General features: G+C 53.3%; 5 protein-coding genes across 5 annotated transcripts; 3 read left to right on the top strand and 2 right to left on the bottom strand.

Annotated features, from left to right (window-relative positions):
• Positions 1-611: 611 nt before the first annotated feature.
• GGS23DRAFT_592832 (uncharacterized protein) lies at positions 612-923 on the top strand (the record flags this gene model as incomplete). Its single annotated transcript, XM_051517938.1, has 1 exon — positions 612-923. The coding sequence occupies one exon, from the start codon at positions 612-614 to the stop codon at positions 921-923; it is 312 nt and encodes a 103-aa protein (XP_051376233.1).
• A 3,457-nt stretch (positions 924-4,380) lies between these two features.
• GGS23DRAFT_612662 (uncharacterized protein) lies at positions 4,381-6,307 on the bottom strand (the record flags this gene model as incomplete). Its single annotated transcript, XM_051520505.1, has 5 exons — positions 4,381-4,744; positions 4,806-5,185; positions 5,270-5,670; positions 5,737-5,950; positions 6,023-6,307. The coding sequence occupies 5 exons, from the start codon at positions 6,305-6,307 to the stop codon at positions 4,486-4,488; spliced, it is 1,539 nt and encodes a 512-aa protein (XP_051376232.1). The 3' UTR covers positions 4,381-4,485.
• Positions 6,308-9,145: 2,838 nt separating this feature from the next.
• Positions 9,146-11,203, top strand: GGS23DRAFT_612659 (uncharacterized protein; the record flags this gene model as incomplete). The annotated part of the gene is made up of 5 exons (XM_051520504.1): positions 9,146-9,397; positions 9,448-9,664; positions 9,716-10,116; positions 10,177-10,553; positions 10,667-11,203. The coding sequence occupies 5 exons, from the start codon at positions 9,146-9,148 to the stop codon at positions 10,926-10,928; spliced, it is 1,509 nt and encodes a 502-aa protein (XP_051376231.1). The 3' UTR covers positions 10,929-11,203.
• Positions 11,204-11,722: 519 nt separating this feature from the next.
• On the bottom strand, positions 11,723-19,860 carry GGS23DRAFT_612657 (polyketide synthase; the record flags this gene model as incomplete). The annotated part of the gene is made up of 12 exons (XM_051520503.1): positions 19,607-19,860; positions 19,114-19,506; positions 18,988-19,030; positions 18,609-18,917; positions 18,341-18,548; positions 18,122-18,245; positions 15,117-18,049; positions 14,844-15,056; positions 13,442-14,771; positions 13,248-13,341; positions 13,010-13,175; positions 11,723-12,949 (listed from the first exon to the last, which is right to left on the bottom strand). The coding sequence occupies exons 1-12, from the start codon at positions 19,821-19,823 to the stop codon at positions 11,723-11,725; spliced, it is 7,257 nt and encodes a 2,418-aa protein (XP_051376230.1). The 5' UTR covers positions 19,824-19,860.
• Positions 19,842-22,148, top strand: GGS23DRAFT_602578 (NAD(P)-binding protein; the record flags this gene model as incomplete). Its single annotated transcript, XM_051519346.1, has 9 exons — positions 19,842-19,846; positions 20,695-20,718; positions 20,779-21,000; positions 21,188-21,327; positions 21,389-21,441; positions 21,606-21,669; positions 21,719-21,775; positions 21,840-21,976; positions 22,053-22,148. 9 exons carry the CDS (start codon positions 19,842-19,844, stop codon positions 22,146-22,148), a joined length of 798 nt encoding a protein of 265 aa, XP_051376229.1.
• Positions 22,149-22,787: the final 639 nt, after the last annotated feature.

Genomic DNA, 22,787 nt, shown 5'->3' with positions numbered 1-22,787 from the left:
CTGTTATATGATATTCTTCGGTGCCCCTTTTAAACGAGTGGTTCGACTTTATTATGTAGTTTATATGAAACATTCTACCAACGTGCTACTTTGTCTCACTAGGGGGCCCCCTCCTGCCTCTTCTATGTGACCGTACGAACCAGACCTTGTGATGCTGCGGTCAAGTGACTCGCCTGCCTAGTAAGTCGGCGGGGCGCTTGCAACGGCGCTTCCGTGGCATAGAACGGCTACGTAGGACCCCTGGGATACCAGGCTTACTGCGAAGTTGAAGGTCAGACTATATTCAGGGTTCGTTGCCACTGCTGTGCCTCAGCCACGAATAATACGATATTATATTCCATCGTATGCGATGGCAAGTCTGCATGTGATCAATATTCTCAAACAGATAGTCGATCCATCGGCCTCCAGGCTGATCTACATTAAATACAGACCTTATCCAAAGCCACAATACCCACAGGTGGTTTTATTCATACTGTTTTATCAGACCGTATCGCGACATAACAGTAGTGAGCAACTTCACGGCCACAGCCATTTTTTTCAAGTATATCCCCATACTCTGTAATAAGAGCTAGGGTTTTAATAAAAGAACGATAGATCTAAGTTGAATATTAATGACTCACATCAGCGCTAGCAATCGCAACTTCAAGGGGCGCATGGGGTCGCGCGACGCAGAGGCATACCTCGCGAGTCCCGAGGTTGTGGCTGCCAGCGCTCTCAGCGGCGTTATCACCGGCCCGGGCATCTACAAGGCGCCTGAAGATTGGTCCGGCGTGGACGCAGGGTACGGCACCGGCCTAGCACGTACCACTGAGAACGAGCTTTCTGGACTCGTACAGCAGCTCGACTCGCTGATCGATAGAATAGAGTCTGCCGCGGGAGGACTCGAGGCTTGGGTCAAGGCCGAGCTTGCTAAGACGACATGATCGCTGGAAACCTGGCGTGAGAGAACAGTGTTCAGAACACCTACTCGCGCTAAATCTACGGAGTTTATTTTACAAGAACTGACGATTGAGACTTCGGTTCCAGGAGGAGAGTAGAGCTGTCGGCTTCCCTGCCTACCTAGGCTCCATAACATGAACAATGGAGGCAGTGCGAGGATATCTAGCTGAATCAAATCAGTACCAGGTCGTAGGCAAGGCCATCTTTGGACTTTCTGGTCCCCGTACATAATAGCTGGCAGATTGGAATGGAGATGCGACGGCAATGGCCAGCCACCACATGGCGACGCAGTTCGTGTCATTGTCTTCACCACCACGGAATTCGTCTGAAAAACGTATACACCATACTGAAATGAACAAGGCAAGCCTGCAAGGAGATCACGGTTGTCTGTTGTCCTGACGTGTAGTTCCTGTTCCTTCTCGATTATCTATCCCATCCTACATTTGATAATGCTACGTATGCTAGCTCACCACTAGGTAATGGAGGTGTACTGTCATTCTTTAACTATCAGCTGTCATCGACAAGAAATATCTACGCTTACGAACACCGCCACAAAGGTTGTTATTCGCGTACCGTAATGGAATTTACACTTAGCCACAGCCAGATGACTGTCACGGTGTGAGACGTCGTGGGCCGCTTCAGGCGTCCCAACAACGAAGTCACCAACATTACGCACATAGCCAAGATAGGGAAGAGAGGCATAGGATCCCTGAATTCGAGGACAAAAGAGGCTCGAAATCATTTCCGGCCTGTCCGCGAGCCTACAGGCGGCGGAATACTGGCGGGTAGGGTATAGCAAGCCCCTTTTAGGCTCATGCCATCGCTATCCTCCACGGACGGCGGCGGCCTCAGCAGGCGGTGCCTAGGGGATAGGTCGCACAGGTAGCATGGGCCAGGAGGCTACGCGCTCAAGCTGGGTTCCTGGCAGACGGCGATGCCTCAGCGCGTCCAGCCGACTAAAAATACCCGTCAGCAACACGGGCTAGGAAGGATTACGTAGGTGGTTCGATGCCAACAGCTGACGGAGAGAAAACGCCCGCCTATGGCTCCCAGGGCATGTAACCCGCCCACGTGGTCGATCATGGATTAACGATTCACACACTCAGGGGATGCCGTGGTGCAGCCAGCCAGATGCTCTCTGCCCCTGCTGTGCCTCACCATAGCTGTTCTAATGCTTCAGCCTGCTAGCTTCAGCCTGCTACGCCTCTAGCAAGGAGGCAGCTGATCGAGGACAGGGCGTGCCTAATCGGCGCGAGCTGGCATTAATCCTGTCGGAGCTGCGCACCTCTCCCCCGCCTCTCCCTCCTTATCGGGGACTCAGGACTTTCTTACGCGGCCCCCCTCCAGTACGGCTAGCGCTCGGCCACGTCGTAAGATGGGACGGCGGCCCGCTATCGCGAGGCCGCCGAGCAACTCCGAATTCCGTCCTAAGCCAACGTTCAGGTTCTCAGCCACGCTATTTTGGAGCCTAGAGGTATTCCACCCTTGTCTTAGGGCTTAGAATACGTGTTAGCCCCCGCGCTTAGTATATCCCACCGTTACACAGAGATTCGTATCCCTTACTCTTGTATCCCACCTGCGAATGACTCTCCAAGAGCTACTTTGTGCTCGGTCTTCCCTACTACCCGCTGATTTTCTCACTCGCCTGTGCCTTGGCGTCTAATCGCGGACCTCCTCGGCCGATGTTCAGCGGAGCGGGTAACCGGCACTTAGGACATCGGACCCGGCCAAAGACCGAAACTGAACGAGTAAGAGTTCGGATAAGCTGGTCCAGTCCACTCAACCCACTGCCGTGTTGCGTGGAATCCTCAGGCGATATAATGCGTGGCAGTGCATGGGGGAAGGGAGAGAGAAGAAGTGCTGTCCAGTTGTCAGTTGGACGCGTGCGGAAGGAGATAAAAGCAGAAGTACACAGTAAGAAACGAAGAGTAGCGATGATCAGAACCGCGCCAAGATATGGATATACTACACACACGGAGGGGGTGGATTCAGAGGCTTATGGTGCTGATCCACAAATAGGGCTGTGGCGGATCTGTTACGGGGTGTGTGCCAAGAGCGACAAGGTCAGGGGGTTGAGGGTCCTACACCCACTTCTTCACGGTCGTTTCTCCATCATTACCGATAGATCACATAGGAGCTGAATTGGACGGTTGTGTCTTGGTTACTTATTTCGTCCTGCTTCCTGCTTGTTTCCCTTCACAATTCTTTCCAGGGTTCCACCTAATAGCTGGCCACAACCAGTTACAGCTGTTGCAACTACTAAATACGCTGTTATCACGTAGGAATCCTACCTTATATTAAGCCTGCATAGCCTATTCGGGAGATGTAGCCGTCTACATTTTCACCTGACAGCCGTGTAGTTTCTGCCTATCTAGGTGAAGACTTCTTCGCGCGGGCGGCTAAACACTAAGTTGTGAAGACAGCTGATGCTGCGTCCCCCGCCAGCGGGATTCGGAAGAAGGTGCCCGGCGATGTTTCTATTGCGCAGGTCCTCTACCGAGCCTCCCGCCACTTAGTAGTAGTAAGAGTTATGATTCTTTGATTTCAACGCTGTACAATATCTTAGAACCTCTAGTGGGCTATACGTGACCTGTTAGGCTAGGGTACAGTAACGGAACAGACGTTCCAACCCATCTACCAACTCGTAATGCCGGATCTCGACTAGAAGTTTATAATGACGTACACTATTACCACCACCACATGGTCATCTTGGGCCTCTGGTTTGGCTATGTGGCGTCGGGCGGCGGCCTAATATTTCTCGAACGTTTATGGGATGACCTTCGTGCGCTCTACTACTTCAAGCCGATATTTCTCGTAGCTCTCATTCAAGACTAGGCGGCTAGACGAAGCATCAAATATTCGCAAACGAACACCTTAAAAACGACCTTGGAATACGTTGTTGGTCTACCTATATAGAAAATTCGGTCTACCCCAAGCTCAGCCTCTTGGGCCGATGCTAGGGAGAAGGATCTAGTAAAATAATCTATTGCCGGATGATGAAGCCGTGCTTCTTTGTCGACGGTGTTCCTACTGCTATACCCAGGCATACATGGCAGGGACATAGATAGGGATGACGACGGTGGTGGCAGTGGTGGTGGCGAGGGGCCTAGCGGTCCAACTGGATCAGCTCTGGTGGGGTCAGCCGCTGCCCAGAGCGCCTTGAACCGGTCACATCCCTCACATGAATCTAGATCGCCATTACCGGAACGCAGAAGCATGAGAAAAGGGCACAATATCCGCTCTACGGGACCCTGGGATGATATAATTCATAGTAAGGGACGAAGGGCAAATGTAGTGCTGATCATTTCATTCTTCATCAATGCACAGCACATACGGCCATAATATGTGACGCGTCAGTACTATTTATCTAAAATAAAACTCATATTTTTACAAAGACCATTTCCTTCTTTCCACCACTCTATAGGGTTCCTGGGATGGTTGGTACGGTCTATGATAAATTTGAAAACGGCTTTTGCGATGGCAGTCCCGATCTGTTCATCTTGGCGAACACGCTAAGGCTGGGGGAACATTCAAGTATGCAGGCTGCTAACCCCTGGTGATGGGGTTGTAGTGATTGAATCGGCCGTGCGGATCGTACTTGGCCTTAAGCGAGCGAAGCTTCTCCAGCCGCCAAGGCTCGTAACCGTAGACGGATTCGATGGGTTCATCGCCCCAGGCATAGTTGACGTATGTCGTGGGGAGGCGCCCGGGCTGGCCTTGGTTCCACAGGTCCCGGTGCTGAACCCTCCATTCGAGGGCGAACTCGTCCAACGAAGCATCGGGCGGGTAGGCGATCGTGATGAAGCTAGAGTAACACCCGGTATTAGTAGACATTTTACAAGTGGATGGGGGACCATGAAACCCACCCCAAATGGTTGTAAGCATCGCGCCAAGGGAATCCTGAGGTTCTAGCGTCAACTGCCCTAACACCCTCCGTGGAGTAGCCTTCCATAGTGACAGAGGATCTATTCATCGCCGGCTGCTCTTGGATCTTTTGGTTGAAAAGATCGTAGACCTGTCGCTGGGTCGTGACATTCCAAGTGAAAGTGCCAACCTGGGCAACCATGTGGTCGTAACCAGGGCTGCAGACGAAATCGTCGAGGCCACTTCCCGTGCGCCCGGGGATTTCCGGGTACGGAACGTTACCGTCCTCGACGCTGACAGCCTCGATGTTGTCAAAAGGCGTCAGGTATTTCTGAGCATCTTCCTGAGAGCCGGAGTATGCAAAGGACCACCAAATAACGGCCTACGTAATTCACAGTCGTTAGCAAGCGGCATATACATAATTGCAGAAATTGCGAGTGCTCATTGAAGAGTCATCTCCACGTACCTCAGTGCTGCTGACGCTGTAATTCATCGTGTACACACCAACTTCGTAGGCCATGTCGACAGGCTCGGTACCGTTGTTGTGGAATCTGTTAATTTCCTCGAATACCGTCTCGAGCTTATCCTGTGTCCAGACGTAGTTTCTATAGTACCATGTATCCACAAGCCTGGGATATATGTTGAGTTCAAAGCTCGTCACGATACCGAAGTTGTGCCCGGCACCTTTCATAGCCCATAGTAGATCGGGGTGGGACTTCTCGGAGACCGTGATGGCAGTCCCGTCCGCCAAGACGACATGCAGAGTCACCAGGTTATCGCTAATCAAGCCGTAGCGGCCTTGGTAGCGGCCATGACCGCCGCCAAGCCCAGGGCCCATCATGCCCACACAGGAGCAGCTTCCAGTGGCTAAGTTATGAATGTTAACAGCTGCCGCGTAAACAGAAAGCGGGTATTTTCAAGGGGCATCCTTACTGGCAACATAGCCCTGTTCAAAAAGCTCGTCTATGACCTGCTGGTCATAGGTTCCGCCCTGAAACCACGCTGTCTTCCCGCCTTTGTTGATGGTGATATCCCTGAGGAGATCCATGCTGATCTGAATTCCCGAGAAGTTCCCATTGAAGCCAGAGAGGGAATGTCCACGGTTGACAGTGAGAAAATCCAAGCTGTTTTTGTTGGCGTATTTGACCTGGTAGCCATTAGTATTTTGAATATCATAACCGAGGAGCCTGCATAGACTCAAGGGTTTCCTCCGACTCACGATTTTGGGAATGTCGTCTTCGCGCGCGGGCTCCACAACCATAGAGATATGAGGTCGGTTATACTCCTGGTATCTCGTCGTAGCTTCAACCCAGCGAGCATCGTCGGGCCCAAAGATGCTGGAATTCCTCGAGAGCTGCGGACCAAGTTCACGCGCTACAATCTCCGGAGTCAAGTTGGCACGCGTATAGGAGCAGTGGCCATTCAAGCAAGGAAATGGCGACGCAGTCACTAGCGACTGGAGAAGAGTAAGGCTGAGAGCCGCGAGGCTAAAGAGTCGAACCATCTTGTGAATACACTTGTGAGATTCAAGGCAGCAATCCTTAATGAGTTGCTAGCTATGGTGATATCAAATAGCGAAAGAGGTTATATATAATAATCGCAGACGTATTATCCCTCCTACGAACACTGCCGGGCTTGGCCGACGCTTTTCGTATACGGCTATTCGCGTATGGCGGCTGATGGTGAGATTACTCGAGCTATGGATGAGCCTTGCCGCCCACTTCTTCTTCGCCGAAAACCCGTACGAGGAATTACTAGAGGGCTTAAAGAGACACCGAGCTTTCGTGTTGGCTACTGAGATTGGCTCGGAATGACTCTACTTACGCAGAGGCGTTTGTGGTAACCAACATACGATGCTTGACTTACGAACGGCATCAACACTACCGTAATGCCTGCATGAACCCTCGTCCACGAGTTCGAATATGGTGTAAAACGAGACCCTGCTGGGCTTAAGTGGCGTCGTGGCTCAGAGCTATGAATATACTAGTCCTGAATCAGATCCTATGCCTGTCTCCCACCTTCCTCTTCCGAGAGGCTTGATATTTGCCTACGAGCCCCTGTCATATCTACCTGTAGGATTGCCGGAGGGGTGGGCGCTCTAGCACCCTGCCGCCGACGTAAGACGAGCAGGCTCCTGAGCAGCCAGGTAGCGGACCACGTGCGCCAAGTAAGCGGCCCAGTGATTTGGGGTCTGGCAGGATGTGGGAGCGATGGAAAGGGACCCGTTCGTTGAAATCCGCTGGGGTTATTGCCTCCTCGGCTGCTCCGGGATAGGGCTATATCTCAGATTCTAGTTACGCGGCCATGTAGCGACATATGACCCTTCACCCGCATGAGGGTGGCTGATATATGTCATCGATGTCAGATATCATTGTCATCGCCCCATTGGTCCGTCTGTACCGGTTGCGCGGAACTGGGGTCAACTTGGCACATGAGCATTATGCAAGGGCTTTGGATGTTCCTGCAGAAGCCACCCGAAATGTACTCCATGGCCGTGTCCTGGATACTCCCTTATGTCCTTTGTCTTGGCAGATATTCACACCCCTCATGCATAAGCTGGTCTGGAACGAGACAACGCTACATAGTACCTACATGTAGCTGGACGACAGGGCGTAAGGCGCTCCTGTGGGCCACAAGGTGATAATCCTTGTTGAGGAGACGAATAATAGCCACTGACAGCTAGGTTCAGCCCTTCAGCTCCCAGGGGTTTTAGACCCAGTACTTACCTCACCACGCAGCCTCGCATAGATCATTGTCTAAAGACGAACAGGATAGCCCGACAGATAAGCAGTATACATACCCGTCAAAAACTCCCGACGGCCCCTGTAAAATGTAGTTTGTAAATGGAGGCCTGCCAAACTGGCTCGTCTTGTTGTTGCAGTAATTGGATGCCGCGTTCGTCATAAAAGCAGCTGGAAGCGCCACGTGTGGGGTAGGACCGGACGTCTGAGACTAATATTCGCTCTTCATCCTGGCATCAATTTGTCGAAGAGGATGTAGTTAGTCTACGCCACGTACCAACTGAGGCCTCTTCTCGGTATGACAGACAGGGTATGTACAAGCTAAGTTAGTTTCCGAGCTGCTAGGTGCGGTCTCAAGGCATGGAGACACGACACCATCGGCTGTATTGAAGACGCCTCGGATTTCTTCACTGCTGGCGTAGAGTCGCCCTCATTGAAAATTTCATTGTGCGGCGCAGGACTGGTTAGAATCCGACAGCAGTTGGTGGGCCTTTCGAAGGCCACCGCCGCTGTGAAATTCGTGACTGTTCGGTCAAATGACTCTGATGGACATGGCGTGTTATCGCCGTTCGTCACTTGACTCCTTTCCCCGGGGCGTTTAGGCCCAGGGACTACGACTTTGTGGTGGCTGACTTCATACGGATGCAGTTACACAGAGACGACTGTTCACAGACCGGGCAGTACCATCAGATGGAATCCGCAGAGGCGAGGATACGATAGCATAGAATAGTATCTTATGTCAGAAAATCCTATGACCGGGACGGTGCTGCGCCAAGCAACGACATTCGAGAAATAGCCCGAGCGCCAACATGCGGCGTAGCCAAAATTCCTTCGAAAGCCATTGGTAATATTAGCCTGCTGAGATTGGTTGATATGATAACATACCTAATACCATCTCCAGGGCAGCCATGTGCGCATCAAGCTACCGGCAGCTTCGGACAATATCGTTCATCGCCATCCAATGCCATATCCTTGTCGGATAATACTGCTCTTGAGTGCTTTCCCGGGGATAGCAGATCGCCAGAATAGCTTCGCATAGGAATCCTGCATGAGTCTTTGCCGTAGATATGTGAAGAGGTTAGTTATGGGAGACCTGAATCCGCCAACGAAGTAAGCCCCATGCCACATTCGTAACGACGAATTTAGACACCTTCGGATATAGATTCTCAGCGACCGCCGAGTCGACAATGGGAGGACTCTTTCCTCCCTGCGCCCACTACACCTTGGCTTCACATTGCGCAATTCGCCCGCTGGTTGCTGATGCGCTGCCATCAAGAGGCCTCGCGTCAGCCCCAAAGGCCGAGTAGAGGCCCGAGGACCGATGACTTCGAAGTGAGATACCCATTCATCATGACAAGGAGAGAGTGAACATTCGATCACTGCTAGAATTACCTACTCCGTCTAGGAAGTGAGGCTTATGCACTATCAGGCGATGCTAGGGTCACCACTTACTGCCAACTTACCCACTTACAAAGGCGACGAAGGTGAGCTTCCAACGTCCTTTCTCGCCTATATAAGTATACCATCCCCACTCTCCTTGGCGATTTCACTTCCCACCACGCCAGCTCACCCTTCACATCATCAAGGAAAGTCTCTTCAAGATGCGCTTCCTTAACAGTGTTGCTTTCGCTAGCATCGGGCTCGCCAGTGGCGGCTTTGCCGCCGCTGTCCGTTTGCGTACCGATATACAATCCGTTTTCAACGACAGCAGCATCGACTGGTCTTCTGGAACCACGTTGTCTTTCCCAGGGGACGCCAGTTTTGAAAATGTAACCGAGAGATGGGCTGTCTTCAGACCACCAACGTACGCCGCTGCGGTGAGCCCGGAAACCGAGGCCGACGTGGTCGAAGCAGTAAGTTTGCCAAAGACAAAATGGGCGGACGTGTCCTAAATGATTCCTAGGTCAAATTAGCGACGGCATACAAAATCCCACTCCTTGCTACTGGGGGTCGCCACGGCTATGGAACGACCTTAGGAAACCTTCACAGTGGTCTCGCCATCGATCTCTCTCGACTCGACGGTGTTTCCGTTGACAAGTCTTCCGACCTTCTGACCGTCGGCGGAGGTGTCCGCTTTAGGGACATCGTTGACATTGTATACAATGCTGGCTATCAAATACGTAAGAACCTGCTAAAACACATCTTGCTTCGTCTTACTGACCGCTTATCAGAAACTGGGACTTGCTCTTGTCCTGGTATGGTTGGCGTCACCATCGGCGGCGGTATCGGGCGACTTGGCGGTGTCTATGGTCTGATCATTGATGCCTTGGTCTCCGTGCGTCTGGTTACCGCCGATGGGAAGGTCTTGGATGTGTCTGAGCGCTCCAACCCGGACCTGTTTTGGGGAATTCGGGGTGCCGGAGCCAACTTTGGCATCATCACGTCGGCTACGTTCAGGCTCCATCGCCGAATCGAGAGCTTCACTACTGTCGACGTCATGTTCCCGGCCGAGAAGAACGTTTCCTATTTCAATGCCGTCGAGTCGTTGATCAACCGGAAGAATTCTCCTTCTTCCTTGACAGCTAAACTTGCTGCGACATCAGGGATACTCTACAATAGTACTACTAACCAGGTGCGTTTTCCGAGGGGAGTACCGTGTCGTGAGACGTATGAATATTAACAGCGAGTGTAGCCCCAAATCTCTGCTAGCTGGGTGTACGCCGGGCCCCGACAGGAAGCACTGCGCGCAATGGCCCCGGTGTTAGCGCTCAAGCCGTCGGTGCTGACTATCAATAACATTCCCTGGAACCGTGTCACTACAGAAGCGGGCTTCGGAGGCGATGCTGAGACATGCATCCCCGACAGGGTAGTCAGCATCTATTCCGCCAACCTCCGCAGATTCTCGGCCTCTGCCGCCATCCAAGCATTTGGAAAGATGGGCAGCTTCTATGCTCAATATCCCGACGCGCGGGGTTCCTCCGTCCTCCTCGAGAGCTTCCCCAACGAAGCCGCCGTCGCCGTTCCCGATGACGCTACGGCGTACCCCTGGAGAGACACAGCCACTTACCTGTACGTGTCACACGAGGGCCCCCCATTACCCCAACGAATATTCTCCCCGCCGATTTGTGATTCATATGTTGGGACATAAAACGTGATAGCTGACCCATCTGTGCGACATGTAGGCTCATCCAGATCCTCTTGGACGAAGCGGGGAGCAGCTCCGACGAGCCGGGCAACGCGCTCGGCCGCGAGCTTCGCCAGGACTTCGCGGCCGTCTCCGGGTACTCGGGCCTGTCTGTGTACGTTAACTACGCGCACGGAGACGAGACGCTGGAGCAGATCTATGGGGCCAACAAGCTGCCTCGCCTGGCGAAGCTTAAGGCCCAGTACGACCCCAAGAACGTCTTCGCCTTCAACAACCCCCTCCCGACGAGGTACCCGTAGAGGGTATCGTGCTAGCCTGGTTCGGGCGCAGAGTTGGGGGCTCGAGAATAGAGCCGATGATTTCTCTGCACAGTGGTTGCTCGAAAAGGCAGAAGGCGGTGTATGATTAGAGGAGTCGGGAATTTGTATTGACTCCGTGTAGAATTCAGTTGGCTTTGTAGACTTAGACGTCCAGACTAGATATATTCTGCTTTTGTTACCAATATGACTTCAACACCATGCCCCATTGATTGGTTGTCTCAGAAAAATAGTCTCAGATTTAATATTAAAGAATCTGTGTGAAAAGGGGGAAGGATAAAAAAGGGGGAGGGGTCAAAAAGGAGGAGGGGTACCTGCCTTTTCCGGAATAGATCCAGGTATAGGTGATAAGATAAGATCTGATATTCTGCTGACATAAGCACCTGTACGTAGATATCTTGGCCTGATTAGTAACACGCCCCTCTCAGTAATTTCCCCCTTTGCAACTCGGTCTTTTTGCATCCTAACTGACAGACAACAACTGTGTCCCTTTGCAAGTCGAGCCATCAATTCCTATGAGGCCAAACCCATCACTCGTTCGATGCGCAGGTCTCGCAGATTGAAACCTTTACGTGTTCGTTATATGTATACGAACATGAATGAATGCCCTCGGAAGATTCCGTCACCAACGCGAACCGAAGAAGAGAGAATGACGAAGGGATCTAATATTTGCACTCGACTCGAATTTGGCCGGAGTGCGCCTTGCCCTCTCTATTCTAGACATTTCGGAATTACATCTGAACTGTCTGAGGGCACGCCAATGCTCGGTGTCTAATCTACGACTCGCCGATTTTCGCTCCGACAGTCTCAGCTATGTTCGTTAGCGATTTTTGGTTGCTGAGGAGGTCGAGGAAAGGGATGTCGACTTTGAATGTGCCCCAGATCCAAGTTCGGAATTCCGCCCCGATCATGCTGTCCATGCCGAATTGTGCCAGCGGCCTGCTGTTGTCGATTTGCTCGAGGGGCGTGAGAATGAAGCTCGAGAACCGTTTTCGTATGATGTTTAGGACGGCATCAAACAGCGATGCAGCTGTGGCATCGGAAGCGAACGAGGCTACAATGCCTGCCGGCACTGCCTTCAACCACGCCGGCGCATCCGCTAATCCTATCTGAGCACTGCCCGACTGATCATCTCCTAGCTCTGCTAGCAACGCCGCAGATAAGATCGAGGTACGCGAGTCTTGCATGTTTCCGCTAGTCACATCCCAACCCTGGGCCATCAGCTTTCGAAGTCCAAGCGGCTCCAACCCGGTCAGCACATGTGCGAGGTCGGGGTTCGGCTCACGCGCCGCGTATTCGCCTCCCGGTCCGCTCAGGGAAAGGTCTACCACCTGCAAGAATTCCTCCTCGTCCAGAGGCTGGAGCCCCTTTCGAAGGAGCAAGGCTGCTATTTCTGGGTTCTCGTGGAGATAGCCGACTTCTGAGATCATTCCGAGCCCTATCGAAACAGCCTTTTTGCCCTGGCTGCGTCGCCAGCGAGCGAAGGCATCAAGGAAACCGTTCGCAGAACAGTAGTTGCTCTCTGTTGCGGTTGCTACGCTGCCCGAGACGGAAGAAGTTAGCAAAAAGAAATCCAGCGCGTCGTCGTGGCCCTCGAGGGCGTTGTGGAGATTCCATGTGCCCTTCCATTTTGGTTGTATGCCGGTGTGCCACGCCTCGTTTGTCATACGGCTAAAAAGGGCTTCGTGAAGACCCATCGCCGCTTGTACTACGCCCCCTATAGGCTTTCCAGTCGCTTCGCAGGCCTCCACGGAAGCTTTGACGTGGTCGGCATTCGAGATATCACCCCGGACCACAGTAACATGGGCTCCAGAGTTCTCTAGGCGGGTAACCAGCTCTCTCGCGCTAGGCTTGTCGCTGCCAGTCCTTCCGAGAAATACGAAATTCCGAGCACCGCGCGACATCATCCAACGACTGAGGCTGCGACCAAGGCCGCCCAAGCAACCTATCAAGAGATAGACCTTTTCAGGGTCGAATACCGTCGAGTACTTTGCGGGTGCGGCCTGATTTATCCATGTTAATGTCTAACAGCGGACAGAAGGAGACGAATGCTTAAAACTTACCGGAACTTGACTCTTTGGACTTTCGAGCGACACGACTACTTTCCCAATCCGATCCTTCTTAGAGAAGTGATGGAACGCCTGTGAGATGTCCGCGACATCAAACTTGGCAATTGGTCCTGGTTTGATCTGGCCGGAACGGTACATTTCCAACACTTCCTTGGTTGCACTTAAATTTTAGAACCCAACGGCGTCAGCCTTGTTACCTCTTTTCCTTTGAAATTCGGAACGTCTAACGTACCTGATCCACACGTCGCGGTAGAACTGGTCCTCGTGGTAGAAGATGTCCATGGTATCGAACGCTGTGAAGGTGGTGTTCTTCAAGAACATGTGCACTATAACGCTAGGAGTCAGCCCATTATACGACCATTTCTGGGGAAGGCAGAGGCGAACTCTCGAGAATCCGGGTTTGGCGATATTTTGGGGGTAACTTACTCTCTAGCTTTCCGGCGTCCACCAGCTCGCGTTTGCCAATTTCAACAAATCGTCCGAAGCTAGCCAAGCAGTCCCAGCTGGCGTGCATGAGATCACCGACAAGGGAGTTGACTACTACGTCCACTCCTCGGCCATGTGTGGCGTGCTTAAGATCCGCTGCGAAGGACTTGTCCCGAGAACTGAAGATATGAGAGGCGTCCACACCTAGTTCGTTCACGAGGAATTCTCGTTTGGCCTGAGAGCCGACCGTTGTGTACACCGTAGCACCAATGCGTGTAGCGAGGCTAATAGCAGCCATGCCGAAGGCCCCAGCGCCGGAATGGATCAGGACCGACTCGCCAGCACGCAAATGCGCTCGATCGCGCAGCGCGTAGAGGGCCGATGTATACACTACAGGAAGCGTGCACAAGACACCGAAGTCTTCTTCCGGAAGCATCTTGTGTGCTGCCCAGGCCGGGACACGCTCAATCGTGGCGAAGCGGTGGGGGGCCATGACCACGACTCGGTCTCCAGGCAGTAGTCCCCCGACTTCTGGGCCGACGGCAGTAACGACGCCAGCGAATTCCAGTGCGGCTGTTCCCTCTCGTGTCTCTACTTGGCCGCTCATCGCGTAGATGTCTTTGGCATTAAGGCTGACGGCCTGTGTGGCGACTTCTATAAACCCGCTCGGCGGGGCTGTCGGCACCTCGCGGACCTGCTGGAGGTGCAGCGTGTCGGTAACCCCCGGTCTCCCGATGGCGAGCCGAGCCAATCCCACAGTGGATAGGGGAATCTTCTCGATCGGCTCTTGTTCCTTGACACGCCTCCTGAAGAGCGCGTTAATGCCAAGGTCCGGCCCAAACCGACTTGTGTATAAAAGACCATCCACTAGGATGAACTCCTTGTCGTCGATGTGGTCATAAGTCGTGAGAGTCCTTGACAAGTTCTCGGAAATTGCTTGGACAAGGGTAGGTAGCTTATTTGCATCTCCAACATCCAGTAGCGACCAGCGAAGCGATGGCTGCTCAAGCATTATTGCTCGAGAGAGTCCGTTTGAGAGCGTGAGGTTAGGTTCAGGGTTTCCAGACAGCATATTCGCACCGGTTAGCCAGAGAAGGTTCGTCACAACGTCTGTTATTTTCCTTAGGCTGTCCATGTCTTCCTGGCTCATGGTGGCAAGAAACTCTCTCTCTATCTCGAGCGTGGAGATGCATATAGTCTTGGATGAGATCTCGACTCCGGAGATATCGGCAAGGGAAATATTCTGAACTGTAGAGGCGCTAGCAACCTCTCTCAAAAAGGTTGACAGAGTGTCCGTAAAGCTCGACAGAACGGGTGAAGGGTTCCTCGACTAATTCGGAGTTAGCAAAAGTAGGTCTAAGTAACTCGAACGCCTATCCTGGTGTTAAAGCGGCAGACTTACCACAATGAGAACATCCTTGCCCTTCAATGGTCTCGCGCCCGATTGTCGAACGGCCAGGATTATTTCTCCCTTCACCTCTATAACGGTGAAATTGGCCGAGGTGAGCGCAGATATAGCCGCTTTCGTTTTGCGGGTTATGATGGTGCCGTTATCGCCAACTAGAGAGATCGCCTGTTGTGGAGCCTGCTCCCAGACTTGCTCTAATACGGAATGCTATATCACAGCTAGGTTAGCCGGGTATGCCGCCGCGCACAGAAAACGGGGGATGCCTACCTTGGAAATTAGGAGACCGTCGAATGGCCCTGAGACGTCGCCTTCTATTGCGACCTCATTATCTCCGGTGATATCGCCGGAACTCCAAGATCGGCAGCGTGGAAGTGCTGTCCCCATATCTAGGATATCTTGCCAGAGCTTCCTCTTGCACTGACATTCCGGCCCAAGCTCTAGGATACGCATGCTCGGGTTGTTGTGGCCTAGGAGATCTAGGAGCGCTCCCACTACGATGGCCCTCTCAACCAGATCCGGCTGTTGATGTTGCAAGATGAAGTTGTCGATGTAGCGGTCTAGCTGCGTCTGTACGTCTGGAGACAGGCTTATGATATCGGGTTTCCAGTTGACGCGCAGGGTCGGGTGACGCTGGAGTTGCGGGTTGGTGTTGATTTCTGGAGCTACCTTTCCGGTGTACATCGACAACCGCAAGTTCTTTATGTCTACTACGGGCGTACCCCGAGCATCCCGGAGGGTGGAGTTGATTCTGATCGTCGAAACACCGGTCCTGGTAAATTGGGAATGGATAAATGCCTCCTCCTCGATTGACTCTCCAACACATCGGATTCGGCACTCGGGCATGAAGATCGGAAGATGCACGCGGAGTGCTCTCACATTCCCTCCGGTGCCTCCCATAACACCCGACTGCATAACTCCATCGATAGTAACTGGGTGCACTGGATACGTCGTATCGGTCTCTTTGCCGACCTTGACCCGCAGGTTGGTAGTTGCGATGGCATCGGTCCGGACGTGGCTAACGTCGGTGCTCAGGCTGGTCAGCGCTTGGAAGTTGGGTCCAAAACTGATGCCCTCTTCAATAAGCTTGCTATACCATGGCTTCATCCCCAGCTTTTCGAACCCGTTCGTATTGCTAACCGTGGTTACCTCCTCAAGCTTGACGGGGTTGCTAACTCGGATTGAGCCTGAACAGTGCAACACAGACCGGCCGTCCTCCCACGATGATATGGCGAAGTCGCACCAGTCCTCCGATTGGGTGGTGGTAGAGAGCTTCCTCCACGACAACAACGTGTGTACCTCCGTCCCTTTGCCAGCAACACCTGCATCATCCTGCACCACCAGGGCGGTCCCAAAGCTGACGTTGCGGAACTCAAACGTCGTGTTTGGCTTGAGATATACGCCCGTGTACGGGTCCTTGAGCCCGTGTGCCTGGGATGCGGCCTCCATGGCCATCGCTAGGTAGGCGACCGCCGGGAAGACAACTTGGGCCTCGACCTTGTGTTCAGAGAGCCAGGGGACTTCGCCGAGTTGGAGAACATTGCGCCATGCCCAGTCGATCCCATTTCCAGCCGGCTGTAGCGATCCGAGAAGCTCATGGCGGGCAAATCGGCGGTTGCGGAGATCAATGCTGGGCCGCATCTCGACCCACAGCAAACCTGAGGAGTAATCCCAAGGGTAAGGGGGGATGTTATGTTGCATTATTTGATTCTGCCGGCTCAACTCGTTGACATTATTCCAGTCAAGAGAATAGCCATGTTGGAAGAGCCTCCCTGCGAATTTCTTCAGGCACACGTCGGCATCCTGGCCCCTGACCAACGTTGAACTATAGGGAAGGAGGTTTTGCTTCCCTTTCGTCTTCGTTTGGATCTGCTGTATTGGGCTCTTAAGGGCAGAGTGAGGCCCTAACTCGACTAGATGGTACTTGTTGTCACCTATCAGCTTTTCGAGCGCCGAACTGAACTGGACCGATTTCTCTAGGTTGTCCCGCCAGTAGCGAGCCGTGGTAGCCCTATCGCCGAGCAGAATATCTCGGGGTCCGTCGTATCCGACCGACGAAACCATTTCGACATCAGACACTCTGTTGCTCCTCTCCAGATACGGGGTCAGGAGATTTTCGTATAGCTGGCCGATCTCTTTAACTAGATGCGAGTGGTAGGCTCTTCCGTTCGTCTCCAGCTTGCGGGCGAAGGTTTGGTTCTTCTGAAGCTCGGATATGATGATGTCCGCTCCCTCCTCGGAGCCGCTTAGCGTAACGCTCTGCGGCGAGTTTACGCAGGCCACGCAGACTTGTCCCTGTAGTCCCTTCTCCTTGATGAGATCCTCAGCAGGTTCCGGACCGAGCCCAGCAGCAACCATAGTGCCTCGCGATTGCAGCTTGCCGACGGCAAAGCCTCTGAAGTATGCCGCGAGGATGGCCTCTTTGCTTGTCAGCAGCCCTGCAGCGTAGGCTGCGGCAATTTCACCGGAAGAATGCCCGACCGTTGCAGAAGGAGTAATTGCCCAGCCCTGGAGGAGATTTACGAGCCCGATCTGCACAGCGGTGCAAATAGGCTGGCTGCGGGTGACGTGATTGATCTGGCTGACCTCGGGCGAGTCCAGAATCGTCTGCTCCAATGTCCATTTGGGGGCCGTTTTTGGCGGTAAGCTTTGCAAGACATCGTCGAGCTCGCGGATGGTCTGCAGGAAACTCTCGTTGTTCTCGAGCAGTTCCCGAGCCATGCCAGCATACTGTGCCCCTTGGCCAGTAAACACGAACGCAAAAGGCAGGTTTGCGAAGCTTGGGTCGACCGGCTCTGTTATTTCCGACTGGACAAATTCCGCGCTGCCGTCTGTCCTGGCCTTAGCGGTAAGAAACCCCTTGATGCGGTGTCGGGGCATGCGCTGGGCCAGAGTGAAGGCCAGGCTTTTGACGCCGTGGTTATGGCTGTGCTGGATGGCATCTGTGGTCTGCTTAATCCGGACCTCCAAGGATTTCGTCGACGCAGCAGACACCGGGAGAATTATTAGTTTATCCTGGGTTGCTTCTTCTGGCTGTAGGCCTTGCTCTGGTGGACTCGTTTTAAGGTAACTTTCAACAGATTCGAGGATAGTGTGGGCATTCGCGCCTCCATATCCGAAGGAATTAATGCTCGCTCTTCGTAGGGTTCTGGGCCAGTCGGTGACCTCCGTCGCAACAGTCATATTTGCCTCCCAAAGGCGCACTGGAAATAAGCAGGGTTAGGAAATACGAGGTTCTCTTGTCCCTGTTTCTCGGAGACACAGCGGAAACTCACGCTTAGGGTTTAATTTGGTGACACCATATGAGGGCGGGATTTTAGCATTATGGAAGGCCAGCGCAACTTTGATGAGGGACGTCAGGCCACTCGCAGCCTCACTATGTCCGAGATTTGTCTTGACCTGGATTTAAGAAAGATGCGTTAGATCACAATCGATCATTACAGGGAAGTGCCAAACGAAAAGAGGGCGTGACAGAGCTTGGGAACAGGACTTACCGAGCCGATCTTTAAGGGCAGGTCTCTGGGGCCAAAGCAGTTCGTCAAACCGCCTACTTCGATAGGATCCCCCACCGCTGTGCCAGTTCCATGGCATTCTATGTAATCTGTGTCGTCGAAACTGAGGCCAGCTCTAGCATATGCCTTCCGTATAACTTCCTCTTGTAATTTAGAGCTTGGCTGTGTGATACCAGGTGTTTTTCCGTTGCTATGCCATGGTGATTAGTAAAGCCGTCATAACAACCCACAGAGATAAGGGGGGCCTTACGCGTTGATGGCGGTACTGCGGATAACTGACCACACCTTGTCCCCATCGCGCAGGGCGGCAGACAGAGGCTTCAAATATACAGCGCTTACTGCCTCTCCCCGACCGTAGCCATCTGCTGAGGCATCAAAGGTGTGGCAGGTCGAGGTCGGCGAAAGAACGCCGCTTTTCGCCGTGCCTAGGTGCTGTTCGGGGGACGTGATCAAGTTGGCACCGGCCACAATGGCCCCGCTGCATTCGCCGGATCTGATGGCGCTGACGGCATTGTGGAGACAGTAGATCGACGAAGAACACGCCGTGTCGAGGACGAAACTGGCGGGACGTTATTGTCAGCGACGGCCACAGATAATAGCACCATCAAGGCCTAGGGTGGGCTGCTCACCTAGGTCCGTGAAGGTCGAATACGTGGCTGATCCTATTCGCCACTGCAAGTCATCAGGTCAGCGGTTAACTCCCGTGGGAGCCAAATCCGGCTGGAGATTGCTTCGGCGAGGGGGGGGACACGTACTGATCGCGGTCCCGGACCCAGTAGCACCGAGGCGATGCATGTAGTCTATATCCCGCGCCTGCATCATCTGGTAATCGACGGTGAAGTTGCCGACGTACACGCCGATATCGGCGCCGGCGACAGCCTCCATGGAGAGCCCGGCGTTCTCGAAGCACTCGAAGACGACCTCCAGCAGCTTCCGCTGCTGCGGGTCCATGTAGGTAGCCTCCAGGTTGTTGATACCGAAGAAGCTGTTCTCGAACTGGCGCACGTCCTCCTGCAGGAAATACCCGCCGTCCGCGTCCATGACCCCCGACCGGCTGCCGTCCGGGTGGTAGAACGCCTTGATGTTGAATCGCTCGCGCGGCACCGGCCCCTGGGCCGACCTCTTGCGCACCAGAAAGTCCCAGAGGTCTGACGGCGAGCGAATCCCCCCGGGAAGGCGACATGCTAGCGGCGGGATGACTCAGTAGGTTTTCTTCTTTTTCATTTGAGCAATGCGGACTTTGCTTACCCATTCCCACAATACAGATCGGGTCCTCCCCGTTGATATCCTGCCCCAAGGCGTGGGCTCCATTAGTATGGCCATTGGTGTGTCCGTTAGTAGCCTTATGGCCGTTCAGGCCATTAGTGAATCCGTTAGTAGTCTTCAGAGTGCCGTTTCCATTTATCTGTCTGAGCGTTGGTTCCGCAGGGCTTCCGGCGAAGCTTGGCATCTCAACAGTATGCATAGTAGCGCAGAGGCTGAGATGTGGTGTGAGTGTGAAGATTATAACAACACTTTGTCTTAGTTGTTTTCAGGAGGCCACGGCTAAAGAACGGAGTACATTTAATATACGAACTGCGCTTGTGTCTCTGTGTTGATGCTTGGAGCTATATAGCCGTATCATACAGCATATACGAAGACCAATAGGTATGTCTATCCCCACGGCCATACCACTTGAGATAAAGAGAGAATTATGGTTGGTTTCCTAGTCCGCGTCCTCTAGCAACCTTCCCCTGGGTTTCGACGGGCTTGTGGCTGCGTCTCGGAGACGTATAGGCCGTACTCGATCAGAGTTGCACATGTATGTCAGATGTGGGATAATTCTGCATCTCTGGGTCGGGGTAAGCACGCATCATGCGGTAGATAAGTCCGGCGTGTAATATTATACTCAGGCGAGTGACACCCTCTATCATGGCCCTTCAACACGACACCACATCACATCTTAATTGCTATCAGTCAGATTACGCAGCTCGGGATAATCTAGAATGGACAACCGCCGGAAGCCCGAGTTCATCACACCGCCATTCATCATCGGCGTAACACAGGTGGATTCAAGCAGAGACCCGTGGTGAAATATTGCTCGATATGCACGTCATCAACCCCATACGCGGAGCCTGAGCTGGTTGCCTGAAGGGGGGAAGGAGATTCCGCGATATCTTCTATCAGGAGCTCTGCGATGTGGGGGTGGAACTAACACGATATCTCCTATCAAGACCTGAGCTGTGTGGGGGTGAAAGCCATGCAAATTGCTTCGAGTACTCGGCATCCTCGCCCCGTCTCTCTTTCTGCTCCCACCGAGATATTCGCTTTATCGACGTCCTAGCTATGCCGTCTAGGTCGAAATTCGCTCTTGTCACAGGGTAGGGTGTCACTCCAGGAACGCATATCCTACAGTACTAACACGAATCTCTTCCTGGTAGATGTGGCCAAGGAGGCATTGGAGAGGCACTCGTCCGCGAGTATTCTCAGCGGGGCCTCCACGCTATTGCCACAGTTCTTCCTTCGGAGTCCAGCGAGCATCTTTCTGAAGCGGGAATCACCTGGTTCCCGCTGGATGTGACGAAGGAGGCATCCATCCTGGAGTTGAAGAAGAACATTCTCGCTCTGACCGACGGGTACCTCGATATTCTTGTTAATAACGCGTAAGTGCGCCTAGCTTCACAGCCATACCTGGAGAATAATCCCAGGGTTGTTCTCACTTGCTCACCTCCTCCCAGTGGAATATGTACGGGCCTACTCAGTCCTCCCCTCCCCTCGCCCAGAGAGGGTCTCGACGCTAAAGCAATGTTTCTAAGGCTACACCATGACAGCAATCGACACTGAGGTCAGGTCAGTGCAGACGATGTTTGACGTCAACGTTTTTGGGCCCATGAGGATGGTGCGGCACTTCCACGACATGTTGATCGAGTCGTCTGGCACCATCGTCAACATCGGTTCCATCGGGGGGGTCGTGCCATACGTCTACGGAGGTAAGCCAAACACGGAGCATGATGCTATTCACTCTCGGTATTATCTGACAAGGTGCTCTAGCGTCGTACAATGCCACGAAGGCGGCTCTGCAGCATTGGTCCAACACCCTACGCGTCGAGCTGGCCCCGCTAGAGTAAGCTGCCGTGAATGAGAGCTATTTTCTAGAGGCTCGCGTCCACTAACATCTCCCGAATCTACTTAGCGTCAAAGTCCTCACGGTACGGATGTCCTTCCCGCTGTGGTGAGACGGAAAACTAAGATGCTGACGTGGTAATAGATAATATCTGGGGAGGTGGGCACCAACATTCTCAAGAGAGACACAGACCGGGAAATCCCAGAGGGTAAGCTGCATCCGTCGAGTTGGTTAGGGCACGCTGACTCGCGGGACAGACTCGTACTTTGCTCCCCTCGCTGCCGAGTTCCGGCAACACGTACGCAGAACTCCCGGTAAGACGAATCTCAAGAGGTGCAGACAAGACAACATGCTCTGACACGTGCGAGGAGCGGATAGACACGACCGACCGCTTCGTGTACGCGCACAACGTCGTCGCGCAGAGCCTGAAGCCGTCACCGCCTGCGTGGTTCTGGTACGGAAAGGCGACGTTCATCATCCGCATGCTGGACGCGCTCGCGTTCCGGACCATATGGGTAAGCAGCCGGTCCCCCCCCCCCCCCCCACCTCCGAGCAGGGCGTCGCGACTTCGAGACTGACCTCCGCGCACAGGACGGGATGTTCTGGTCCATGTTCAACTTCGACAAGCTGAAGAAAGCCCACGCGCTGCGGAGGGGGAATACCACTCGCCGGCGCCCAACCCCGTAGCGCCGTGGCGCACCGACCCGGCCGAGCGCGGCAGCTATCCGAAACACGGCGATAAAGGGACGCGTCTGACGTTTGACGATCTAGGGGGACACATTGGTAGAAATGCGCTCGTTACATATTCTGCTAGGTATCTTAAGTAGTTAAGCCAGGAGATATATTTATCGTGACGACAATCTGTCCATTTCCTCCGCCCTGCTGGACACGTGCATCTTGTACTTAAGTACCCGCGATGAGCGTCGCTTCCTTCTTCGCCCTCCCCCCGCACCTTCCCCCGGTGTGAGACGGGAGATCGTACTTTCTCACGGTTCCATGATTACGTCACTGGATCCACTAAACGAGCCTATATATAGCACATGCGGACCCACTTTGTTTAATTTCTCTTTTCTATCGTGCCGGTTTATCTGATTGGCTGGAAGCTATTGCTTACATCTTTATCTCGCGTGGGATGACCCGTGGGAGACTCGCAAGGATGAGCCATCCATCTAGATAGTTAGAGTATCTACGCTCGATACTGTCAAGCCCGCAAGAATACCCTAGGTGCCTAGGAATCATAGAAATGTGATACTGGTTGCGGGTATTACCACTTCCGGTATACCTACCTGCGTACGTATGGCCGTTGGTTTGGAGCGTTGCACGGTG

Source organism: Durotheca rogersii (assembly GCF_024521655.1).
Source record: "Durotheca rogersii strain YMJ 92031201 chromosome Unknown GGS23scaffold_2, whole genome shotgun sequence".
NCBI lineage: Eukaryota > Fungi > Ascomycota > Sordariomycetes > Xylariales > Xylariaceae > Durotheca > Durotheca rogersii.
This window is presented reverse-complemented; position numbering and strand designations above follow the sequence as displayed.